Raw genomic sequence first — 21,866 nt, 5'->3', positions numbered from 1 at the left:
TATTATTGCATAAAATACTATTAGCAAGAAAAACTTGTATCAGTTCACGAAAGCCGTTGCAAAAATATGCCAAAAATACTTGCGCGTAGCGCCATGCGTTATTTGCTAAACATTAGAAAACTATTTACTGCAAATACCTGATAGGGACTATCAAACCTTGTTTAATTTCAATAGTACATAAAAATATTTTCGTTGTATACTCTTAACATTACTGGCATTATAATCCTTAAGTCATAGCAATAAGGTTTACAAATAGAACTGATAGATTATCTATTAACTCGTATTGATGATACTTCATCAAAGATTCACTCCACTCTACGGACTCTTCAATTTTCGCTCGGCCTTGTGCCGTTTACATGTACATGTTTGTATGGAGACGATAATTTGATCGCCAAACTACCTTCCGCAATAATTATGTTGATAGACACACTTAGTGGAGGCCATACATGCATGAACATACTCATTACACAAATGACAAATATTTGTCATTTGTTTTTGGTAAACTTTACTTTTACTAGCCAAAATACGCCTCAAAGACACCTGTCTTTCAATATTTATTCCTAAATATATGTAAATGTCAAGAATGACATACTACAGTGTATATACAGTCGCCATCAGATATATCGAAGCGGCACCTTGGCCGCCTCACAAATATCTAAACATACTCCGATATACCTATCTGACCGTCTAGCATTAGTTATGTTCTCATGCGCGAGTTCATACTTGAGTCGCGCGCTAGTATGCAACTCATGCTAGCAGGTCTCATAGCGACTGCATATCTTATATATGCATTACATTATTATGATTTAATTAACGTACACTAAATGATGGTTAATGAGCCAAAACGGATGCATAAATATTTCACTCAGATAGTACACACCAATGAGTTTTTCGGAGCTTTTCGGAGTTTTTCGGAACTTATGTACGAAATATCATCTGATATTTACCAGTCTCTTTTCGGTGAAGGAAAACATCGTGAGGAAACCGGACTGATCCCAACCAGGCCTAGTTTACCCTCTGGGTTGGAAGGTTAGATGGCAGTCGCTTTCGTAAAAACTAGTGCGTAAGCCAAATCTTGGGATTTGTTGTCAAGCGAACCCCAGGCTCCCATGAGCCGTGGCAAAATGCCGGGACAACGCGAGGAAGAAGAAGAGTACACACGAATATAGAACAAATAGAATATAGAATATTAGAGATTACAAATACCTATAAGTAGAAAAGTTTACCATGTGCCTTTCATTCTAAGAAAAATTGCGGCTGTTTTGAAGTGCAAAACAGAATAAGAAATTAGAGTGATTGACTACTAAACAAATTCAAAACGTTATTCCTACAGCTAATTAAGTATTTATAGCTTTCATTCAGTCTTTATTATGATACAAATGGCTGCCTGAAGATGTAGGTACCGTGCCATATACTTCGTAGCTCGCTAAAGTCAATAATGCATAAATCCTGACATTTCCTAGTGGTATCTCGAAAGAGAAAGTAAATTTACACGCCTAAGCTAAGTGCTAAAATCTTACCAAACAATCGCCTGTTTAAAATTAAGTAGCCAATCGATGTTCAGAGGTATTATAAACAAAGCTCCATTGACATTTAGCCGTGCCGCAACACGGACTTTCCCTGCACGACTATCTGAGAGTCACGAGGTGTCATCACATACGGTAATATATATTTTAGTGCTTTGTCGGTACGAAACTGGGAGAGGCTCTTGGATGCATACAGCGAGTTTCAAAAATCGATAAAGTTGAGGGTCTTCATCTCAGACATATCTCAAGAGAGATATTGATGGCGATCGACTATATTCTAGTTTCAGAGTATCCCTCCGGGTTGGATGTTTAAAAAATCCTTTAAACCTTTAAACTCCGCTTGTATAAACTAGCCGAATGATAGAATAATCATGTTCATATTTTTTCTGTAGGAACTTCTGTATAGCTAAGTAATCGATCGTAATGGTCGTAACTCCTCGATGTCTGGGCAACCTTATATTCTAGATTTAAGTTAGTTCAGATATATTATGAGTCGAGTTGCTATGGTGTTGAACTACTTGAGTTAAAATAGGCATGATATGAGATTTAATAACCACAGCTGAATTTCGTAGAAAATGTCATTGACATTCTTCATTTACATTCTTTTTCAGTTCTTGTGAAATTAACTATAGTTAAAGTATTGAAATTCAAGTATATTAGAACAAAGAGGATCGTTTTAAACCTTATCAAAATTTTACAATGCGCGGGTTAGTCACTATAGAAAGTGAGTGCGGTTGCGCTCCGTGACCGTGGAACCCCTCTGACGTCATTTTGACGTGGTCTAATTGTTATATAGCTTATGGCGGTCACTCGCCCTACCTGTGGAGTATTTCAATATATGCATGATTTAAAAGTAAGATAAGCTTAGAAGATTTTGTTAGATGTTGTAAATCTACCTAAACTACTACCTATTACCCTAAAACTATTCAGCTCTCACTAATTTCTGGACGAATAACTGACTTAAACCATCTTTCTTATTCACAGACTGGATCCGGCAAGACCTACACAATGGGCAGTGGCTGGGAAGGCGAGGACAGCGACGAAGATCGAAAAGGAATCATACCACGGGCCATCAGAGAGCTGTTTGCCGGCGCGGAGGCACGAGCGGAGTCGGCACGTGAGCAGGGCCAGCTGCCACCGGAGTTCTCGGTTCAAGCGCAGTTCATAGAGCTGTATAATGAAGATATTGTGGATCTGTTGGACCCCGCTAAGGACCCTTACGCTAAGGTATCTAGATACAATTTACCTATATTATTAACTGTGTCAAACGCGTTTTATAGGTAGACAAATTCACTTATGTGCAAAATAAATTAAAAGTTAAGGACCCAGGTACATATATCACGTTTTTTTTTTCATTTGAATCTCAAGTGCTGAAATAGTGTATCCTGCCTGTTAGGGTGCAGCGTAAAAAATATCTAGGTACGGTCACGTCTGAAAATAGCGATACGAAAAAAGTGCCAAAAATATGTATACACGACTTTATTGCCCATATATTAAGGTAGATTATAAATATTTTCAGACGTGACTTTACATACAGGAAAAGTACTGTACCCCTAGTGTAAATTTAGTCGATAGCGAAACGTGACGTACGCGTTTGCGTTAAGTCTCATTTTGTATGGGTTTTTAAACAGCGCGCCAAGCGGGACGTTTTGGAAAGCCAAAAATCTCATACAAAATGACACTTAACGCAAACGCGTACGTCACGTTTCGCTGTCGAAAATATTTACACTAGGGGTACAGGTAAGATGCGAACGAGTTACGCATACCTACAATAGAATGCGTATGGCCCAACTTAGAAGTGTTATGAGCAGGTTTGTAAACGGACAGGAACACGAATTGAGAATCAGGCACTACGATGTAGTCTAGATAAATATAGTACACACAGGAGCAATGAAAATGGGTCACTTTTTAGAAAAGAACCCATGAATGTAAGAGCAATGAAAGTAGTACAGCGAACTACAAACGTGTCACGACATGACTTTGGTTGTCAGATTTATATTACTATAGCGGCGACCGGTTTGGCTTAGTGGGTAGTGACACTAGTGACCCTGCCTACGAAGCTGATGATCCCGGGTTCAAATCCTGGTAAGGGCATTTATTCGTGTGATGAGCATGGGTATTTGTTCCTGAGTCATGGGTGTTTTCTATGTATTTAAGTATTTATATATTATATATATCGTTGTCTAAGTACCCTCAACACAAGCCTTATTGGGCTTACTGTGGGACTTAGTCAATTTGTGTAATAATGTCCTATAATATTTATTATTTATTATTATTTATTTATATTAAAGTGACGTAAAAAAAAAACTTAATATGTAGTGTAGAAACACTCTTTATTCAATTAATTGATACATCAGAGCCCCGATCACGTCTCAATTGTAATCGAATCAGATAAGTGATCGCCCAACAAGTCTGATTGACCAACAAACTCCTTTTACGTTTGCAATACAATTTACATACGGTTGCTGAATGAATTCGCTCAATGAATGAGGTGATTTTATCGGAGGATTATTGAGGCGTGACCTTTTTATAGTGCTTGTTTAATTTTATTAAGACGGGTTGTTTTGACACTTTGAACATTTATTGGCATTCATGTTTGTTGGGCAAGAGTATATTGCATTGTTGGATTGTTGATATTAACGAAATTAGTGAAGGAAATCTAGGCCCCGATTTAAAGACCTAGTACCATTAGGCACTTAGTGTGGCGCTAAGAATTAAGGCCCGTTCTCCATCTCATAACCATCGCTAGGTTGCCTGGGCCTCTAGACCCGGGCCTTGTGGCCCTAGGCGGAAATCTGACCCTGAAGCCTATATCTAAGACCAAGCCATAGTTTAATCCACGGGCACCACGGTGTAGACCTGTACTCGTAAAGTGGAGCAGTAAAGTCAGGGCTTGGGATTTGCTGAGCTCTGATAACGTTTTTACTCTAAGTGCCTAAAAGCTAATGAGTCTTGGCCGCAAATTTTACATGTTTTTTATAGGCATCAAAGCAAAAGTTTAGGTATGTTGGCTAGATTTTATTACTTCATTTGTGCTGATATACGGGTTGGAAGTCTACGATAATCTAAGAGTTGAATATGTAGATCATACTGAACAACTTTTACTATGGAGCCATACTCGAAAACCAGAAAAAAATCAGCCTTTCCATAGATTGACATAATTATGGTCCACCGAAATGTATGAAACGACTATTTTTTAAGCGATTTCGGCGTCGGGGTTGGCACCATACAATTTCAAATATTGATTCAATAAAATATATTTACTTAGAGATGTATAAAATCTATTTTACAGTACATATGGGGCTACTTTATAGCACTAGTGCGAGAAGTAGCATATTACGTTACTGTGTCGAACATTTAAAGGGCCATATGTACTGTAAAACGTTGTACGATACATGTGCGAATAGGTAATTCGCAACTCGTGTCGATTTAAAACACTCCCTTCGGTCGTATTTTAATTTATCGCCACTCGTTTCGAATTTCCTATTTTTCGCACTTGTATCGTAATGTACTATTTTAACCTCCTGAGACACCACGTAATTTTTTTTGTAGATTTCAACGAATATTCTGAACTTTTAGTGACTAAGGACTGCTTCTGGGTCTCTGGAGGTAAAAAAGAAACAACAAATACTAAAAAATATGTATTGATATCAGTCTCTCGTTCTTCCAGGGCGGCCTCAGAATAACAGAAGACGGTTGCGGCGGCGTAAAAGTCGTAGGCGCATCCATGCGCGCCGTCCGCTGCGTGAAAGAGGCGCTCGCCGCCCTCCGCGCAGGCGCTCTCGCTCGCACCACCGCGGCCACCAACATGAACTCATCGTCGTCTCGCTCGCACGCGGTGTTCACCTTACTCATGAGACAGAGACGGCTAGCTGCCGACCAGGAGCGGGAAGCGGAAGCAGAGGCGCCCGAGCAGTATGAGACGTTGACTGCTAAGTTCCATTTCGTGGATCTGGCGGGCTCGGAAAGGCTGAAGAGGACAGGTACCAAAATCAAGTGCTATTTATTTTATCGAGTTGGTTCTCACTAAATTCTGACATATCTAAAGTAGAATGCATTACCTTGCGGCGTTAGCATGGCCGCCTCTTCATCGCGTTTCGTTCTAACAAGTTTGTAAATGCGAAAGGGACGCATGCCACGACAGGCGATAAAAACTCGACCATGCTAACGTCGCTGGTGGTATTAGGCTCGGCACTGGCAACATTACTACAAAAGCCGGGAAATAGAGAATTGTCAGAAAAGTGATATAAACGGACGTGTGTAGCGAAGCCACTTTAGTAACACAAAGGTGTTATTTTTGTTGTGATCGAAATATGTATTGTGCATTTTTTTTATAAATTCCCGGTATATGTATACTAAACTACTACTAGTATCCGATCGGATTTTCAGTTTCGGTTTCAGCATAAAAATCATGTTAGCGTTTTTTTTTACGAACCTTTAGGACCGGCACCCACTATCGGCATGGCACGGCAAGGGATCCTTCGGCATATTACCGAGGCATGCCAAGGCGTCCTCAGGCATGCCAAGGTGTGCTTGGGAATGCCGAGGCATCCCTCTGGCGTTCTCAGGCATATCAAGGTGTCCAGAAATGCTAAGAACGCCTCGGCATGTCTAAGACACCTTGGTATGCCTGAGAATGCCAGAGGGATGCCTCGGTATTCCCAAACACACCTCGAAATCCCTGAGAACGCCTTAGCATGCCTGAGTATGCCTCGGTAATATGCCGAAGGATCCCATGCACATACCGATAGTGGGCGCCGGGCCTTAGCCGAAACTGTATTTTCGGTAATATCATGCCAAAGTTTCGGTTTTTGGTTTGTCAGGTTTCGGCGTAAAAAATCATTACCTAAGTAAGTAAAACCTAAACAACTTAAAACATGCATTTTTCTTTTTAGGGGCAACAGGAGAACGCGCAAAGGAAGGCATCTCCATTAACTGCGGCCTGCTGGCATTAGGAAATGTCATCTCCGCACTCGGAGACAGAACACGAAAAGTCATGCATGTGCCGTATCGAGACTCTAAACTTACTAGGCTACTGCAGGACTCCTTGGGAGGTAAGTAGGACCTTATTATTTGTACCATAAGGTACATTTATTATTAACAGCTCTTCTATCACCCGCTCATCGGCAAGTTTGGCTGCAGCTCACGGTTACTAGACTACTTGAAACTCGGTAAATGGGAGATAAATGCGATCTTCTTGCCTTAATAACAAGGTGCAGTTTTGATTAATATGAAAACATTAAGTCATGCATGTGCCGTATCAAGACTAACGCACTAGGCTACTGCAATACACTAGGAGGTAAATACGACCTTGTTGTATATGTAACAAAGTTCATTTAAAAGCGAAATAGAAAATGTCATCTCGGCGAGATATCAAGAAAGTCATGCATGTGCCGTATCGAGACTCAAAACTTACTAGGCTACTGCAGGACTCGTTCGGAGGTAAATAAGACCTTGTATTCTATGTAATTGAGTAACATTTTCATTAAGAGGTCTTCAAATTCTCTAGACTCTCTTTAAGTCTTGTTGGGAGGTAAATGCAACCTTGTCTTCTATGAAGTAGGGTGCATTTCTCAGTGAATTGTGTCGTACCTTCGCCGTACCGAAACTTAAAGCTTACTAGGCTTCTCTAAGACTCGGAGATAAATGTAACCAGAAGTAACACTCTGAAACATGGTGCAGTTTTAAGTAATGTGTCATCCATGGAAACTTCATGCATATATCGCACATACAAGCTTAATCAATAATTTCGTTCTTGTCTTGAGTGATAAAATTCATATTTCAAAATCTTGACTACCGGAGCGAATTCCATTCCTTAGCAGTTCCCATCAGGAAGAGTTTAACTGTTTTTTTTTCATCTTCCAGGCAACAGCAACACCGTAATGATAGCCTGCGTGTCGCCAAGCGATCGCGACTTCATGGAAACCCTAAACACTCTCAAATACGCGAACAGAGCACGCAATATAAAGAACAGATGTGTCGTCAACCAAGATCTTACTTCTAGGACCATCAACCAACTACGACACGAGGTCGCTAGGCTACAACTGGAGTTAGCTGAATATAAGCAGGTAAGTTGACCCAATCACTCGTTAGATGACGCTGTGACGGACGAAGAGTTTGCTGCATCGCGCTAACGATGTGTCAACGTAAAATCCTTAAATGGTGTACCAGAGCAGTTCAAGTTGATTCATACCCCGAGATGTCCGTTACTCCCATTGGGACCGTTCCAGGGATAAGATAGAGTAAACCTCTGAATTCCCAATAAATAAAAAACAACGCAACGGGCCGAGTCTTCGAGGTGACAAATAGTACACATACCCTACGCGTATAGATTTGGTTCTTACCAAAGCCAATACCAATATTTATCGGCAGAGAAAATTAATTTTAATCAATTTTTTTCAGGGCAAACGCATCATCTCAGAAAACGGCGAAGAGGGCTGGAGCGACGTCGCACAAGAGAACGCCATACTAACAGGCGAAGTTGAATCCCTCCGGCGAAGAGTCAAGGCCATGCAAGGGACCATAGACCAACTGTCTGCGAGGAACAGTGAACTAGTTGCTGAGAAGGCTCTTGGGAACTGGGGGCCGAAGGATGGAAGTCCTGAGGCTGCTGATTGTTCATTGACTGCTTTAGTTCAGGTGTGTTGTACCATCGTTTTGCTGATAGTATATTACAAGCTTTTATTTACTTTCACCTGACCGTTGTCTGTTTGTAATCAAATCTTGCAAGTTAAATTTGACCCACTTCCCGGTTTCCGATGAAGCTGAAAAGTTGCATACATATGTAAGTCGGGTGACAATGCAATATTATGGTACCATCGAGATGATCTGATGATTGAGACAGGAGGTGGCCATAGGAACTCTGTTATAAAACAACGTAACCTAATTGTGTTTGGGGTTTTTAGGGAAAAGTACAGTCAGCGATAAAAGCTTGTACCAAAAATGAAATTTTTGCCATAAACTTATTTAAGAGTCAAAGCCAAGGGTACAGACCAACTGTCTGCGAAGAACAGCGGACTGGTTACTGAGAAAGCTCTTGGCAACTGGGGGCCGAAGGATGGAAGTCCTGAGGCTGCTGATTGTTCATTTGATTGCTTTAGTTCAGGTATGTTGTATATTATCTGTTGTATATTATAACCATCAAATTCATTTTGGCAGGGCTACGTAGGCGAGATAGAAGAACTCCGAGCTCAACTCATGGAAGCCAACGCTCTCTACGAAGCGAGTCGACGACGAGAAGCGATGGCGGCGCGGACACGACACGAGTCCGTGCACGACACGTCCTCGATTATCGACGAAGCTAAACGGGAACTGTACAAGGTATGTGGAGTTACATCAAATGTATTTGTAAAAATTGAACGTTATATTAAGCAGATTTTTTTAACTTCCAAAGTGAGTATAAAATTAACAGTTTTGAATGATTCACGGTTAGTTTCACTAGACTTGAATCGACCGGGATATGGACCGTGATTACCTTTTGTACTGTTTTTGAGCTCTCGATATTCCGACGCAGTTACATGCATCTTGTTCACGGGTAACTGAAGATAGCTCAAAGTTGTGTAGACCGCGCTCGGTCTACCCTCATTCGTGCGCGTCGGCTGCGTTCGCTTTCAACGTTACCACTGTCTATCCAAGCACACCACACTCACAGTGTCACTACGCGTGTTTGATTCGGATATCAATGGTTTTTACACAAACAAATCTCAGGATTCCATACATTTGACAATTAAAACCTATCTTCACGATTGGAATTTCGGTATAATATATCTTGCAAATTGAAAACTAAATATTGGCTCTTGTACAAACTTTAATAATTGAAAGGGAACAATGGCAAGACATCTGCGGATAGGAAATGAACTCACGGCTATCATATATTGAGAACCAATGACAATTTTTTTTTTCATAGGAAAAAGAACTCCTAGCCCGCAGCATGGGCGAGCTCGAATTCCAACGCAAGCTGAACATGAGCGACAGCATGACGAGCGCCGCCGACGCCGACGCCGACGCGGCGCTCGGCGACGGCGTCGGCGTGCGCGAGCGCGCCGAGGGCGAGAGCGCCGACGACGAGACGCCCTCCGACCCGGACTCCGACTCGGAGGCGGAGGAGCGGGAGGAAGAGGAGGTCAAAGGTGAGTTTTCACGTTTGTGACAAACGGTCAGGTGTCCATAGGATACGGTGACTGCGTACCATCAGGCGGGCCGTATGCTTGTTTGTCACCGACGTAATATAAAAAAAGTCTAATGGAGAGCGGTTACCGCAGCCTGTAATCGTCTAGATTCCCAGAAGTGCCATGTTAAGTTGCCGACCTTGTAGGAATTTTATGTTACTGTCAAGAAATCCATATGTGACTGCAGCCGGCAAAACGTCCCACTTTGTCGATTGCCATAATGATGCCTTGTCAGGTTATTCGTTTAAAGATACATGTAAATCTCCTTACGGCAAGCGACAAAGTGGGACGTTTTGTCGGCCGGGGTCACATATTGTAATCCCTCGAGAAAACCTGAGCAGGGAACTCATTCCAAAGCCAGAGCGTCGACGGAAGAACGATTTAGGTTGGAGTACGAAACCATTTTGATTCCGAGGTGGAAAGATAAACGCCCTGCCGACGGCAAGTGGTGCGATTGTAGAAAATTACCGTAAATATCGTCTTAAACAATTCCTCTGATAGCCGATTGCTTTATCTATTATTATTTGCTATTATTTTTCAACAGCCCAACGCGCGCTCTCCGCCCAATTAACCGCATTAAGCGACGACATCGACACCAAAGCGCGTCTCATCGAACAACTAGAGTTGTCCCAACGACGCCTCGCCGCGCTGAGGCAGCACTACGAACAACGGCTCGACACACTTCACACACAAATTAAGGCCACGCACGCGGAAAGGGACAAAGTTCTGTCCACTCTTAGTAAGTGTCTTCATTTGACCAAATGTACCTAATTAGCAAGACGACCAAAGCGCGTCTCATCGAACAACTAGAGTTGTCCCAACAACGCCTCGCCGCGCTGAGGTAGTACTACGAACAACGGCTCGACACACTTCAACCACAAATTAAGGCCCCACATCCGGAAAGGGACAAAGTTCTATCCACTCTCAGAAAATTTCTTAGTTTGACCAAATATAATTAGTAATTAAGACGACCAAAGCGCGTCTCATCGAACAACTACATCGCGCCACACGCGCGAAAGGAGACAAAAATCTATCCACTTTTAGTACCTAATTATCTCAATATGACGAAATATAAGTAGTAGTTAAGAACAGTTAGAGTAGTCGCAACGAAGACAAGGTTCTGTGTAGACAGAAGTTTACTAAGAGTAGTCTTAGATATGTTACTGTAAATCAAAGAGTAAATTAATAAATTACAATTCTAACAATCCTGCGTTGAATATAGCGAGAGATATTTAAACTGAAGAGACAATATCATTTACCTGTCGAATATTCGATTCGGTGTCCAATATACTATTCGGTTTTATGATAAGTGATAACTTTATTATACTTTTTATTGTATTGGAAGTTCCACATTTAGTTAACTGCTGATTGCCATTAATCGGTCTGTTTAATTGGTGCAACTGACCCTCTTACTCTTTTAATGTACTTCTTCTATTAGCAAACCGTTTGAGAAATTAGCTCTATCAGTATGATACATGTTATTAATCTAACTTATCTTTCACAGCATCCCAAGCATCACCACCCAGCGAAAAACTTAAGCGCGTAAAGGACGAATATGAGCGTCGTCTCAGCGGGATGTCGCGCGAGCTGAAACGTCTTCAAACTGCGGCCAGAGAGCATACCAGACTGCAGCGCTCACAAAGACAGACTGCACAACAAATATTGACGTTGAAGAATGAACTGCACTCCATGAAAAGAGATAAGGTATGTTGTTTTATATGTAATGTCTCTAAAACATGTTAAAAATATACCAACTGCGACGCAATGGCATACGGAGCAGTAGATGACGTTTTTTATAACGTTAATACATTGATAAGATACTTTTATCCATAAATCTCAAACGAGTAAAAGGCGATAACGACTTCAAGCTGCGGCCACAGATCATATTAAACTACAAAGGTCACAAAGACAGACTGCACAACAAATATTAACGTTGAAGAATGAACTGCACTCCATGAAGAGAGATAATGTATGTTGTTGTATATATAATGTCTCTAAAACATCTTAAAAATATACGAAACTGCGACGTGCAATGGCAAACTAGCAATGGCAGACGGAGCAGCAGATGACGTTTAACAATGAAGTGCACTACATTCATACATTGATAAGTTATGGTACGGTTATCTAAATAAAACCCAAACGAGTAAAGGACGAAAACTACTCCAAGCTGCGGCCAGAGATCATACGGTCACACAAGACGGACTGCACAACTAATATTGACGTTGAAAAATTAACTGCATTCCAATGCCGGATTTAGAGGTCTGGAGGCCTCGGGCAATAAAGGAGTGGAGGCCCCCTGGCCTCAAATTTTTTCCAAATAAAATGGTAAATTTACCGAATTCTCTATTGTGGGGGGGCCCTCTTTTGTGGAGGCCCGGGGCAGTAGCCCCGGTTGCCCTCCCCTAAATCCGGCCCTGCTGCATTCAGTGAAACATGATAAGGTAGATTACACGTGTATTAAAAAAATACATGTCTATTAAAAAACATGACTAAGTATAAACTTACATGTTACTTCATAAGGGTACTGTTAATTAACAATTTAGGTAAATGTATCGTTATTTACGGAATGAGGAGTTAAATATCAGAATGGAAACTGTCCAACAAATCCATTTAAAACCGAAATTTAATTACTTATCGTAAAAAAAATGTACTTGGAATGTAAATTGCTCTTGTGCGGAAACCTATCACTTTATGCACACCTTCTAGAATAACAATAACCCACTTTCAGAGCATGAGAAATGAAAAAAGGTTTTTTTTTTACCTAACTCGGGCTCTAAATTTCTATGGTAGAGCAATTGGAGCGTGTTGGGGGATGGTAGCCTGGGGAAAATCCAGGAGCCTTCCGCATCACACTTGATGGTTTTGCTACACTGGATTCCACAGTTTTCGCTCCAGCGAGATCAGTTGAGCGGTCTCAATTTGATCTAGGTATGTTGAGGGAATCAAACTACCTATACCCGTACCATGAGTCACTCACAGTGTCAAAATTGACATATACTCTATCGAGAACGTATTTTACTTTCTATACATCTCGCTCGCACTTATATGCGAGTACGAGCGAGATGCATAGAAAGTAAGTTACGTTCTCAATAGCGTTTGTCAGTGCTGAACTGGTGGTAGCCTAATGGGAGTTTTGTCGCTGGTTCGCTACAAACAAAAGGATGCAAACTTCGCAATGATTGTTCGCATGATTTAAGTGGCCCGAATATCTATGTGCCTGCTCTTCTTGAGCCGACTGGCATTATCAGGTGTGATGGCAAGAGGCCTTGGGACGGATGTTAGTGTGGGATGCTACCTGCGTAGACACTGGCACCGTCCCACCTCCAACGGACTAACGTAAAAGCGGGCGCAGCGCAAATTTTGAAACGTAATAAATATAAGAGCCTCTGTAGAGAGTATCATGGTGTACCATTTGGTATTGAAACTCTAGGTCCATGGGGTCCCAGTCCGCACAAGTTTTTTGCAGAAATCGCGAAGTGTCTGGTTAACGTAACTGGTGATCGAAGAGCTGGTGGCTTCCTCGCACAACGTATCAGTATTGTGATATAACGAGGAAATACCGCCAGCACCCTTGGTAAAATGCCTCAAGGGCCTATTTTAGATTTAAGCTGGCTATAGTTATCCTCGGTATATACTTATATAATTTAAATATATTATATCTTATACCTTTAAACGAGCAATTCTTGTATATAAATATATATATATATATTTCTGTGATCTCGGAAACGGCTCTAACGATTTCGCTGAAATTTGGTATATGGGGGTTTTTGGGTGTATACAATCGATCTAGATTAGTCTTATGTTTAGGAAAACGCGTGTTTTCGAGTTTTCATGCGTTTTTCTTTCGACGCAGAATATGGTCGCTAATTTCGTATTGCCGGCCACTGTCCGTCTGGTCCAGCGGGTTAAGACGCGGACTGCTAAACGAGTATTACGGGTTTGAATCTCGCCCGGTGACTAACTTTTTTTTTATATATGTTCAAGTTTATATATAATTTTTTAATTTTTATTGTATTAGACAAGTTTAATTTAGTAAAAAATGTAGTTAAGATTATCACCTATACACCATCATATTACAATAAATAGTTATAACCGAGCAAAGCTCGGTCGCCCAGGTATCTTATACCTTTAAACGAGCAATTCTTGTATATAATATATATATATATATATATATATATATATATATATATAATATATATATATATATATATATATATATATTTCTGTGATCTCGGAAACGGCTCTAACGATTTCGCTGAAATTTGGTATATGGGGGTTTTTGGGTGTATACAATCGATCTAGATTAGTCTTATGTTTAGGAAAACGCGTGTTTTCGAGTTTTCATGCGTTTTTCTTTCGACGCAGAATATGGTCGCTAATTTCGTATTGCCGGCCACTGTCCGTCTGGTCCAGCGGGTTAAGACGCGGACTGCTAAACGAGTATTACGGGTTCGAATCTCGCCCGGTGACTAACTTTTTTTTTATATATGTTCAAGTTTATATATAATTTTTTAATTTTTATTGTATTAGACAAGTTTAATTTAGTAAAAAATGTAGTTAAGATTATCACCTATACACCACCATATTACAATAAATAGTTATAACCGAGCAAAGCTCGGTCGCCCAGGTACTTAATAATTAATCATGTAAAACTTTACTTCCAATATGGATAACTTTTATCTTTACTCCGTATTGTATTCCTATGTTGTCTTTGTTATAGGTCAAATTGATTCAACGCATGCGCGAGGAGGCCAAACGACATCAACAGGCCGAAGCGGCTAGAGCCAAAGAGGTAAACAACTGTATGCTTTATAAAAATAATAGAGAATATAATCTGATGTAACATAACTAAATAGGGAGTATTACTGCAATATTGTGCCGCCAGAGTGTATATATGTATGTCACTGGATTAAGTACATAGATAAACTTATAATTAGAATTTCGCCCTTCCTAGGTACGCGACCGCTTCTTCTGATAGGATCTTAAAATCATCTACATGGCCTGTGTATCTAGTAAGGGGGCACTCCAGAATGATGTGGTTGATGGTCTGGTCTGGGTGCCCGCAGTTACAGGCAGGAGAGGAGCTCCAGCCCCATTTGTACCAGTGGTGGCCGCAGTTGCCAACTCCTGTTCTTAAGCGGTTAAGAGCAGACCTGACACTTTTAGTAAACCATAGAGTATTATTATTATTGTAGTTTGTGGGCCTTTGAATGCCACGTCGACCAGGCATTGGTCTATTGTGACAGCCCTTTAAAGTTCATTACTGATGCCCGTTGAATCCAGGAAATTCCAGATTCTTTGGGCCGTAATGTTCTGTACCTCATAGGGTTGCAATACGTGCCGCCCTAGGTGGGTACTTCTTTTTGACATTAGTGGTCCACAGGAGCAGAGAATGTGCATTGCAATTTTTTTGTGGACACCATAGAGTAACTTATACATACTGTGCCTTAAACTGTATTTTGAAAAGTTTTTACAGATAACAATATATGACATTGATGCATCAAGGCGGTTTGTTTACAAAGGGCTTACGGGGACACGAGAAAATCCAAATTTATTTATCTGCCTCTTTCTCGCTCGAATATGCAAGAGTGATAGAGAGGTTAGACAGCGAAATTTCGATTTTCTTGTTTCGCGGTACACCTTCAGATTGTGATGGATTGTGGTAGTGGCGCCCCCTACGCAGAGTTTCGCGTAATATTCCCCTGGAAATTTAAAATAAAAAAGTCGTGTACCTTACCAAGAAAATTTGGTGTTTGTTGACAGGTGGCTCAACTCCGGAAAGAATCTCGCAAGAATGCCAACATCATTAGGTCTTTAGAAGCCGAAACAAGATTAAAAGAACAGGTAAAATAATTTTGTTATATGAGGGGAATAGAAGCAAAAATGCCTCTTTTCATATTAAGTACAGAGGTTGCGTTTCTGTGCGCCTTAATTTGTGGCACAATTTCGACATCTGCCAAATATGGACAGAGGCGTTATTGCTTCTATAACCCTCAGATAAACCAAAGTGAATTTGAAATAGAGGTGGAATGAGAAAGTAAACTTTGTAGCCACAGTAAATTTACTGCCATCTTTCGACACATGATTGAAACTTTTTTTTTCTCTTTATTAGGGTAAACAAACAGCCACTACAAGTAATACTTACAAAAACAATTACTATATTGTTTACAATATGTGTGGCCCACAGCGATTACCACTGATTAATATAAATAATATTAATTCAGAGCGGAAGCTAAACACCGACAGTCTTAAGGAGTCTTGGTGTCGACAACAACATAGAATGGTTGGTTATGTATTTGGTAGGTACATGAAATACAGTACAAGAAACTAGAAGAAGTACTTAGTTTTTAGGGTGTGTTAAAAAATCAATAATACGTTTTTATAAACATTTAACCTTTTGACCGCCAAAGACGTCATATGACGCGCGCGGCTACAGCCCAATATCAACCTTCATGCGTACAGACAAGGTTCACGATTACATGCCGCGTACGATAGGCGTGGCGTTCAAAAGGTTAAACTACAACCAAAAATATCTACGTGATTAAATTTTTTATTGTAAGTGCTGACAAGTCTGCGCAGAGGAGCGCGCTCACCAGCGTGCGTGCAACTTTTAGAAAGTCATTTGACTTTAATCCCTATTCTTTCATTGATATGTGTTAAATTTGTTAAATATCAAAAAGTGGCGCCATCTTACCGGGCATCAGCTAAAACCTTTGGCATGTGATATTTTATTTAATCATTTATTTCAAGTAACTTTAGACTCATAAGTATGTTAGTATGCACTTACAGCTATGTTAATATGTACAAACTTATCACTAAATAATTACTAAGACAGTTATGTTTCTAGAAGCACCTACTTAGTGGTTAGACATAATAGGTACTTCTAGAAACATGCATGTCATCACAATGCCTCAAATATGGGCAGTCAAATCTCTCGGCAATTGATATATTAGATGGCGCCACGTTTTTGATATTTAACAAATTTAACACATATCAGTGAAAGAATAAGGATCAAAGTCTAATGGCGTTCTAAAAGTTTTAATCATGGGTCGAAAGATGGCAGTAAATTTACCGTGGCTACAAAGTTTTTTTTTGACAATCTACCTCTATATCAAATTCTCTTTGGTAAACTAAGGATGTTTGCACGGGAAAGCTTATCAATTATATTATTTTATTGTAGGTATTAAAACGGAAGCAGGAAGAGGTATCGTTACTCCGACGGGGACACCGCGACAAGCTTAGCAGCCGGGCAGCGGGAAGACTTCGCGGTAAGCTTTAACATTTATTTATTTTCATCACACTTGCTCGAACAAGATCTTATTTCATGAAGCTGTACTGAAGGACAAAGGCCTATTTTGTTCCCGTGGGAGTTATGGATTGTGAAAAAAAGCTAGCTTTTTTATATATATGTTCATATAAACCAAGTAGCATAAACGAGTTATACCTTTTAAAATACTGACGTTTATAATTTAATATTTTTGTTTATTTTAAAAATTATTTAATTTGATTAATTTAACAGCCGTTAAAAATATTTTTACATAATTTTCAATCTTGGCTGAATGCCGAATAGGCCTTCGGTGCCTAACCTGTCCACAAATGACAATATGGCGGACGAATGTTTTATATGTCACCGTATTTGAGAATCATTTCGCTTAAAATTTAGCTTTTTCTTCGCAAGTGTTATGAAAAACATTGTGTGTAGCTCCGGGGGTAAGATTATTGCAAACTCGGGTCTTCAATTCGATTTATCACCCTTGTATCCAAAATTTCACTTCCCCCTCGTTGCATAATGTACTATTCTTGCAGAGATTATACTGACAAACACTGACCATTGGTAGATCTTTTGTTTGTCTTAAGAGCCCGGTAATGATTTTAGAGCAAAAATGTACAATTTATAGATTTAGTCGTTGAAATTGTACACCTTTTGTTACGTAATATGTAAATAACAAGTATTGGTTTCTATTAGCACGTCTTCTCATCTTGCCTTTTAATAATGAGGTCGCAAGCGTGCGTCCCCGGTTATATGTGCTTTCATTTACACTACTTATGTAGTTAATTCAAGTTGAAGTACAGGTTATGTGTAATACAAAATTACCATTTTTAGCAGTCCAAACATTACGAAATTTACAAATAAGATCAAGATCAGTATTTTTCGCACGTCTACCTAAACGTCCACCAGTAGGCCTAAGATGGTCGGCTCTTTATCATTTGCCACCATGCCTGTCACGTTCTAACATGTATGTAAGCGCGAAAGTGACGGGCATAGCGACAAGTGTTAAAAATGGAACCATGATGCCACCGCAGAAAAAAAAATCATTATTAATTAAGTGAGTCTGTTTTCAAAACATTGATTTGTTAAAATGAAAGATAACAAGACGTGCTAATAGAAACCAGTGCTTGTTATTTCTTTTTTTTTAGGTTACAATAAAGTTCTCAAAATGTTCGCGTTCTTTTTTCGCGTTCGCTTATAATAGTTCGGAGGAAAATCGAAATAAACCGGTATTCACCGGTAATTTAAAAACCGGTTCCGAGTCTTGCTTCCCATAAACTGATATTTTGTGAACGCAACTCTTTGTGGAACCATATAAATTAACATTTTATCTGTAACTTCTATTTCCCTCAGGCAACCGCTCCCGCAGCTCGTACCGCGAGACGTGGGCCAGGCTCGAGGCCTGGCTGTCGCGCGCCTGCGCCGCGCGCTCCACGCTCGGCGACCTCGAGAGCGCACTGGAAAGGCACCTTAAACAGCGGGAACGGGCCAATCAGGAGGGAGACGGACCTTTACTTGACTACTTGAAGGGAGCCATAGCTGATACGCATCATCAGATCATGCAGATCGAGGTGAGTGATAGGATTTTGACCTACCCTCGGTGACCTTACCGCGCTTAAAAAGCACCCTAAACAACGTGCAAGCCAGAGCAAATTTCATTACTGTAGCCGATGTTATCGACCGAGCGTTAGCGAAGGTCTGAATTCAGCTTGGGTAAAAATGATTTCGTATGTTCTAGATTCTAATGAAATTTTGTGAGCAGGTTCGGTAGCCGAATAGATTTTTTCTGTCGTTACGTTTTTTTTTTAAATTGTCAAAATGCCTGAAATTGGCATTAAGGACTTAAGCGCCAGTAGGGTGTATGGCGCTCAAGACTATTGTGACTTCACTGTGAAATAAAGGCACAACCAAGTTAATATAAGTGAAACCTATAAACCTAGAATATATTATGCTGAAGAGATCGACATCAAAATCAAAGTTATAAGTTGAGATTTAGTTAGTAGAAAAAGTTTTCTCCCGAAATGGAATTTCATAGAAAAAATACCGTTATTTCGCTAGGATCGCAAAGCTATTCTTCCCTCTTAAGCTTATCACGGTCTGCAGCTATCGAGAAAAAGAATTAATTTAATCTTACACCTTTACTATCAATATTTTTTTACAGGAAGAAAACGACGAGAATGAGCTCCCTCGCCTACTAGAACAAATCGACTGCGCGGAAGCAGGCCGCTACGCTCTGTCGCGATTGTCCGCCCTGGCGCTCCAATACGCGCACGACGCCACCCGTCACCAGCAAGCACTTGCCGATGCAAGGGCACAAGTCGCACAGGCAAGTTGAACCTTATTCTATAGTTGATAAAGTCGAATTTCCCGGTCATTCATGAGCCGCTCGCGAGAAAAAGTTTACTGAATTGTGCGCTAGATGTCACTGTATAGGTCCAGGCGATTTCTACATCGCGCTAACGATATGTTGACGTAAAATCCCTAAGTAGTGGGGAAGACGGAAGCCCATTAAAAAGAAAAGGGTAGATAAAGTCCATATAAAAAACAAATTGACAACGTGTTTGAGAATGAGTGTTTATATGTATAAACTTGCCACATGGACATGTCACTTACTGACCCGGGTATGTCATTAAACTACGTCCAAAAGAGAGGTATGGGCACTGTGAATGTCAGCTCACTTTGCGTGGTAGAGCACAAACCCAGCGGATGTCATTCTACATCTAGAGCAGAGCCCATTTGGGGAAGTACCTTACAGAAAACCTTAATAAAATAACACTAGACCCTACTCATACTCGTAGTGTTGTGTTTCTGCCGGTGAGTAAGGCTGCCAGAGCTCAACGAGGAGTGTTATGATCGGAGACTGCTTAACATCAGGCGAGTCGCATGCTTGTTTGACATCGATGTAGTATAAAAAAAGGAAGGGTAAACAAAAGACGTAGTTTATATATACGCTAATTACAAACCCAAATTTTGCTTATAGATGGAAGAAAGCGCCGAACGAACGGCAGCAGCGATGCGGGCAGTCGGCGACCAGAACCTGAACCCGTGGGGCATGGGGGCCGGCGCGCTCGCTGCCATGCTGGCGCGGGTCTCCTCCGGCACCAGCACGAGGTCCGTGTCGCCGGTGGACGGGTGAGTGTATGCGGGCAGGCGGCGACCAGAACCTGAACCCGTGGGGCATGGGGGCCGGCGCGCTCGCTGCCATGCTGGCGCGGGTCTCCTCCGGCACCAGCACGAGGTCCGTGTCGCCGGTGGACGGGTGAGTGTATGCGGGCAGGCGGCGACCAGAACCTGAACCCGTGGGGCATGGGGGCCGGCGCGCTCGCTGCCATGCTGGCGCGGGTCTCCTCCGGCACCAGCACGAGGTCCGTGTCGCCGGTGGACGGGTGAGTGTATGCGGGCAGGCGGCGACCAGAACCTGAACCCGTGGGGCATGGGGGCCGGCGCGCTCGCTGCCATGCTGGCGCGGGTCTCCTCCGGCACCAGCACGAGGTCCGTGTCGCCGGTGGACGGGTGAGTGTATGCGGGCAGGCGGCGACCAGAACCTGAACCCGTGGGGCATGGGGGCCGGCGCGCTCGCTGCCATGCTGGCGCGGGTCTCCTCCGGCACCAGCACGAGGTCCGTGTCGCCGGTGGACGGGTGAGTGTATGAATAAAGCTCATAATATTAAGGCTGGTCTCTGTAAGTGTAGGCTACCGTTGGTCATATCCGAATCAACGTAATGTGTGAGTGAATTGTAAAAAAAATTACATAATTAAGGACCTGTAATTAGTCAAAAGTTAATTGGTCCATTGTGTTACGCCAATTAAGCCATTCCTATTTACATAAGTTATATGCATGAAGGTGTGTAAACGTATGTTATAGACTTATATGTGTATGAATTAAGTACAATACAATACAATTTACATGGTTAATTTTCGTGACACAAATGAATCAATTAACTTCACAGCTTCTTAACTATGCTTAATTACTTTATTTTTTTTGCAATTCACCCGTGTCCGATTCGATGCGGATGGTTCTGATGATTCTAATACGGGTATATAGTGAATCGGAGAGAGCATTCTTGCGGGTACAAAAAGGCCAGTATTGTACGCGTTCCTATTAACTATTGAACATTATTTTTTGTATAAAGGTAACTTTTAACATTATCTCGCAGTTCGTTCCTCGAGCGGCCGGTGGTCACCACGAACGGAGCGAGGGAGTCCCACACGGCGCCCGCGTCGCCGCCGGATGACAATAGAAATTCGCCCTTCCAGCGTAACACGTAAGTCTCTACCTAGTAGAGGTGTGTCCAGATCTGGCGAACATAGCACTCGTTCGCCATTCACAAACCGCTCGCGCACTATAATACACGGTGTTTTTTTTTTCTAGGGTGCATTCATGAGCTTAATTTTAGTAACTTTCTCAAAGAAACCGGTATTCTAATTAACTGCGTTTTAATAATTAATATTTTTTAACAAGGCCCCTACGAGCGTGTACACTTGCCTTAGGGCCTGTTTACATATTGATAAGTGTTTAGTATGAGTTCATACATTTGCTACGAAACGCAAGTACTATCTCGGACGATCGATATTCGATATGTCATAGTTTTCAATTGTTTGCTGGATTTAAACATAACGCCCGTGTTACAATAACGCTATGAATTACTTTTTATGAAAAAATAAATAAATAAAATAATTAGTAATAGTAGTACTTATAGTAATAATTAGTAATTATAGTGCATAGCCGCGGGTGGTCTGGCTTTTATATCGTCGCGCTTGGCGTCCAGCTCTAAGCGCCGACGAGCTTCGAAATCAGCTACTTTGGCATTTATAGTAGCCCGCCACTCCATTCGTATGGCTGCCTGCTGCTCCCATCGCGAGGGCTCTATACGACACTTTTTCATGTGCCGCTTAAGCACA

The 21,866-nt window shown here is 41.3% G+C and overlaps 1 protein-coding gene across 1 annotated transcript in view; it reads left to right on the top strand.

Moving 5' to 3' along the window:
* Positions 1 to 21,866, top strand: part of LOC133519325 (kinesin-like protein KIF21A) — a 128,283-nt gene that overhangs the window by 82,007 nt on the left and 24,410 nt on the right. Inside the window, exons 4-19 of the mRNA XM_061853365.1 lie at positions 2,511 to 2,753; positions 5,197 to 5,509; positions 6,422 to 6,580; positions 7,392 to 7,594; positions 7,929 to 8,165; positions 8,685 to 8,846; positions 9,433 to 9,655; positions 10,239 to 10,433; positions 11,199 to 11,398; positions 14,415 to 14,486; positions 15,458 to 15,538; positions 16,875 to 16,962; positions 18,318 to 18,535; positions 19,126 to 19,290; positions 19,945 to 20,096; positions 21,122 to 21,229. Of these exons, the coding sequence (XP_061709349.1) occupies positions 2,511 to 2,753; positions 5,197 to 5,509; positions 6,422 to 6,580; positions 7,392 to 7,594; positions 7,929 to 8,165; positions 8,685 to 8,846; positions 9,433 to 9,655; positions 10,239 to 10,433; positions 11,199 to 11,398; positions 14,415 to 14,486; positions 15,458 to 15,538; positions 16,875 to 16,962; positions 18,318 to 18,535; positions 19,126 to 19,290; positions 19,945 to 20,096; positions 21,122 to 21,229 (2,819 nt within the window). The remainder of the gene's footprint in view (positions 1 to 2,510; positions 2,754 to 5,196; positions 5,510 to 6,421; positions 6,581 to 7,391; positions 7,595 to 7,928; positions 8,166 to 8,684; positions 8,847 to 9,432; positions 9,656 to 10,238; positions 10,434 to 11,198; positions 11,399 to 14,414; positions 14,487 to 15,457; positions 15,539 to 16,874; positions 16,963 to 18,317; positions 18,536 to 19,125; positions 19,291 to 19,944; positions 20,097 to 21,121; positions 21,230 to 21,866) is intronic.

The sequence above is a fragment of the Cydia pomonella genome, chromosome 6 (genome assembly GCF_033807575.1).
Source record: "Cydia pomonella isolate Wapato2018A chromosome 6, ilCydPomo1, whole genome shotgun sequence".
NCBI classification, from domain to species: Eukaryota; Metazoa; Arthropoda; class Insecta; order Lepidoptera; family Tortricidae; genus Cydia; species Cydia pomonella.
This window is presented reverse-complemented; position numbering and strand designations above follow the sequence as displayed.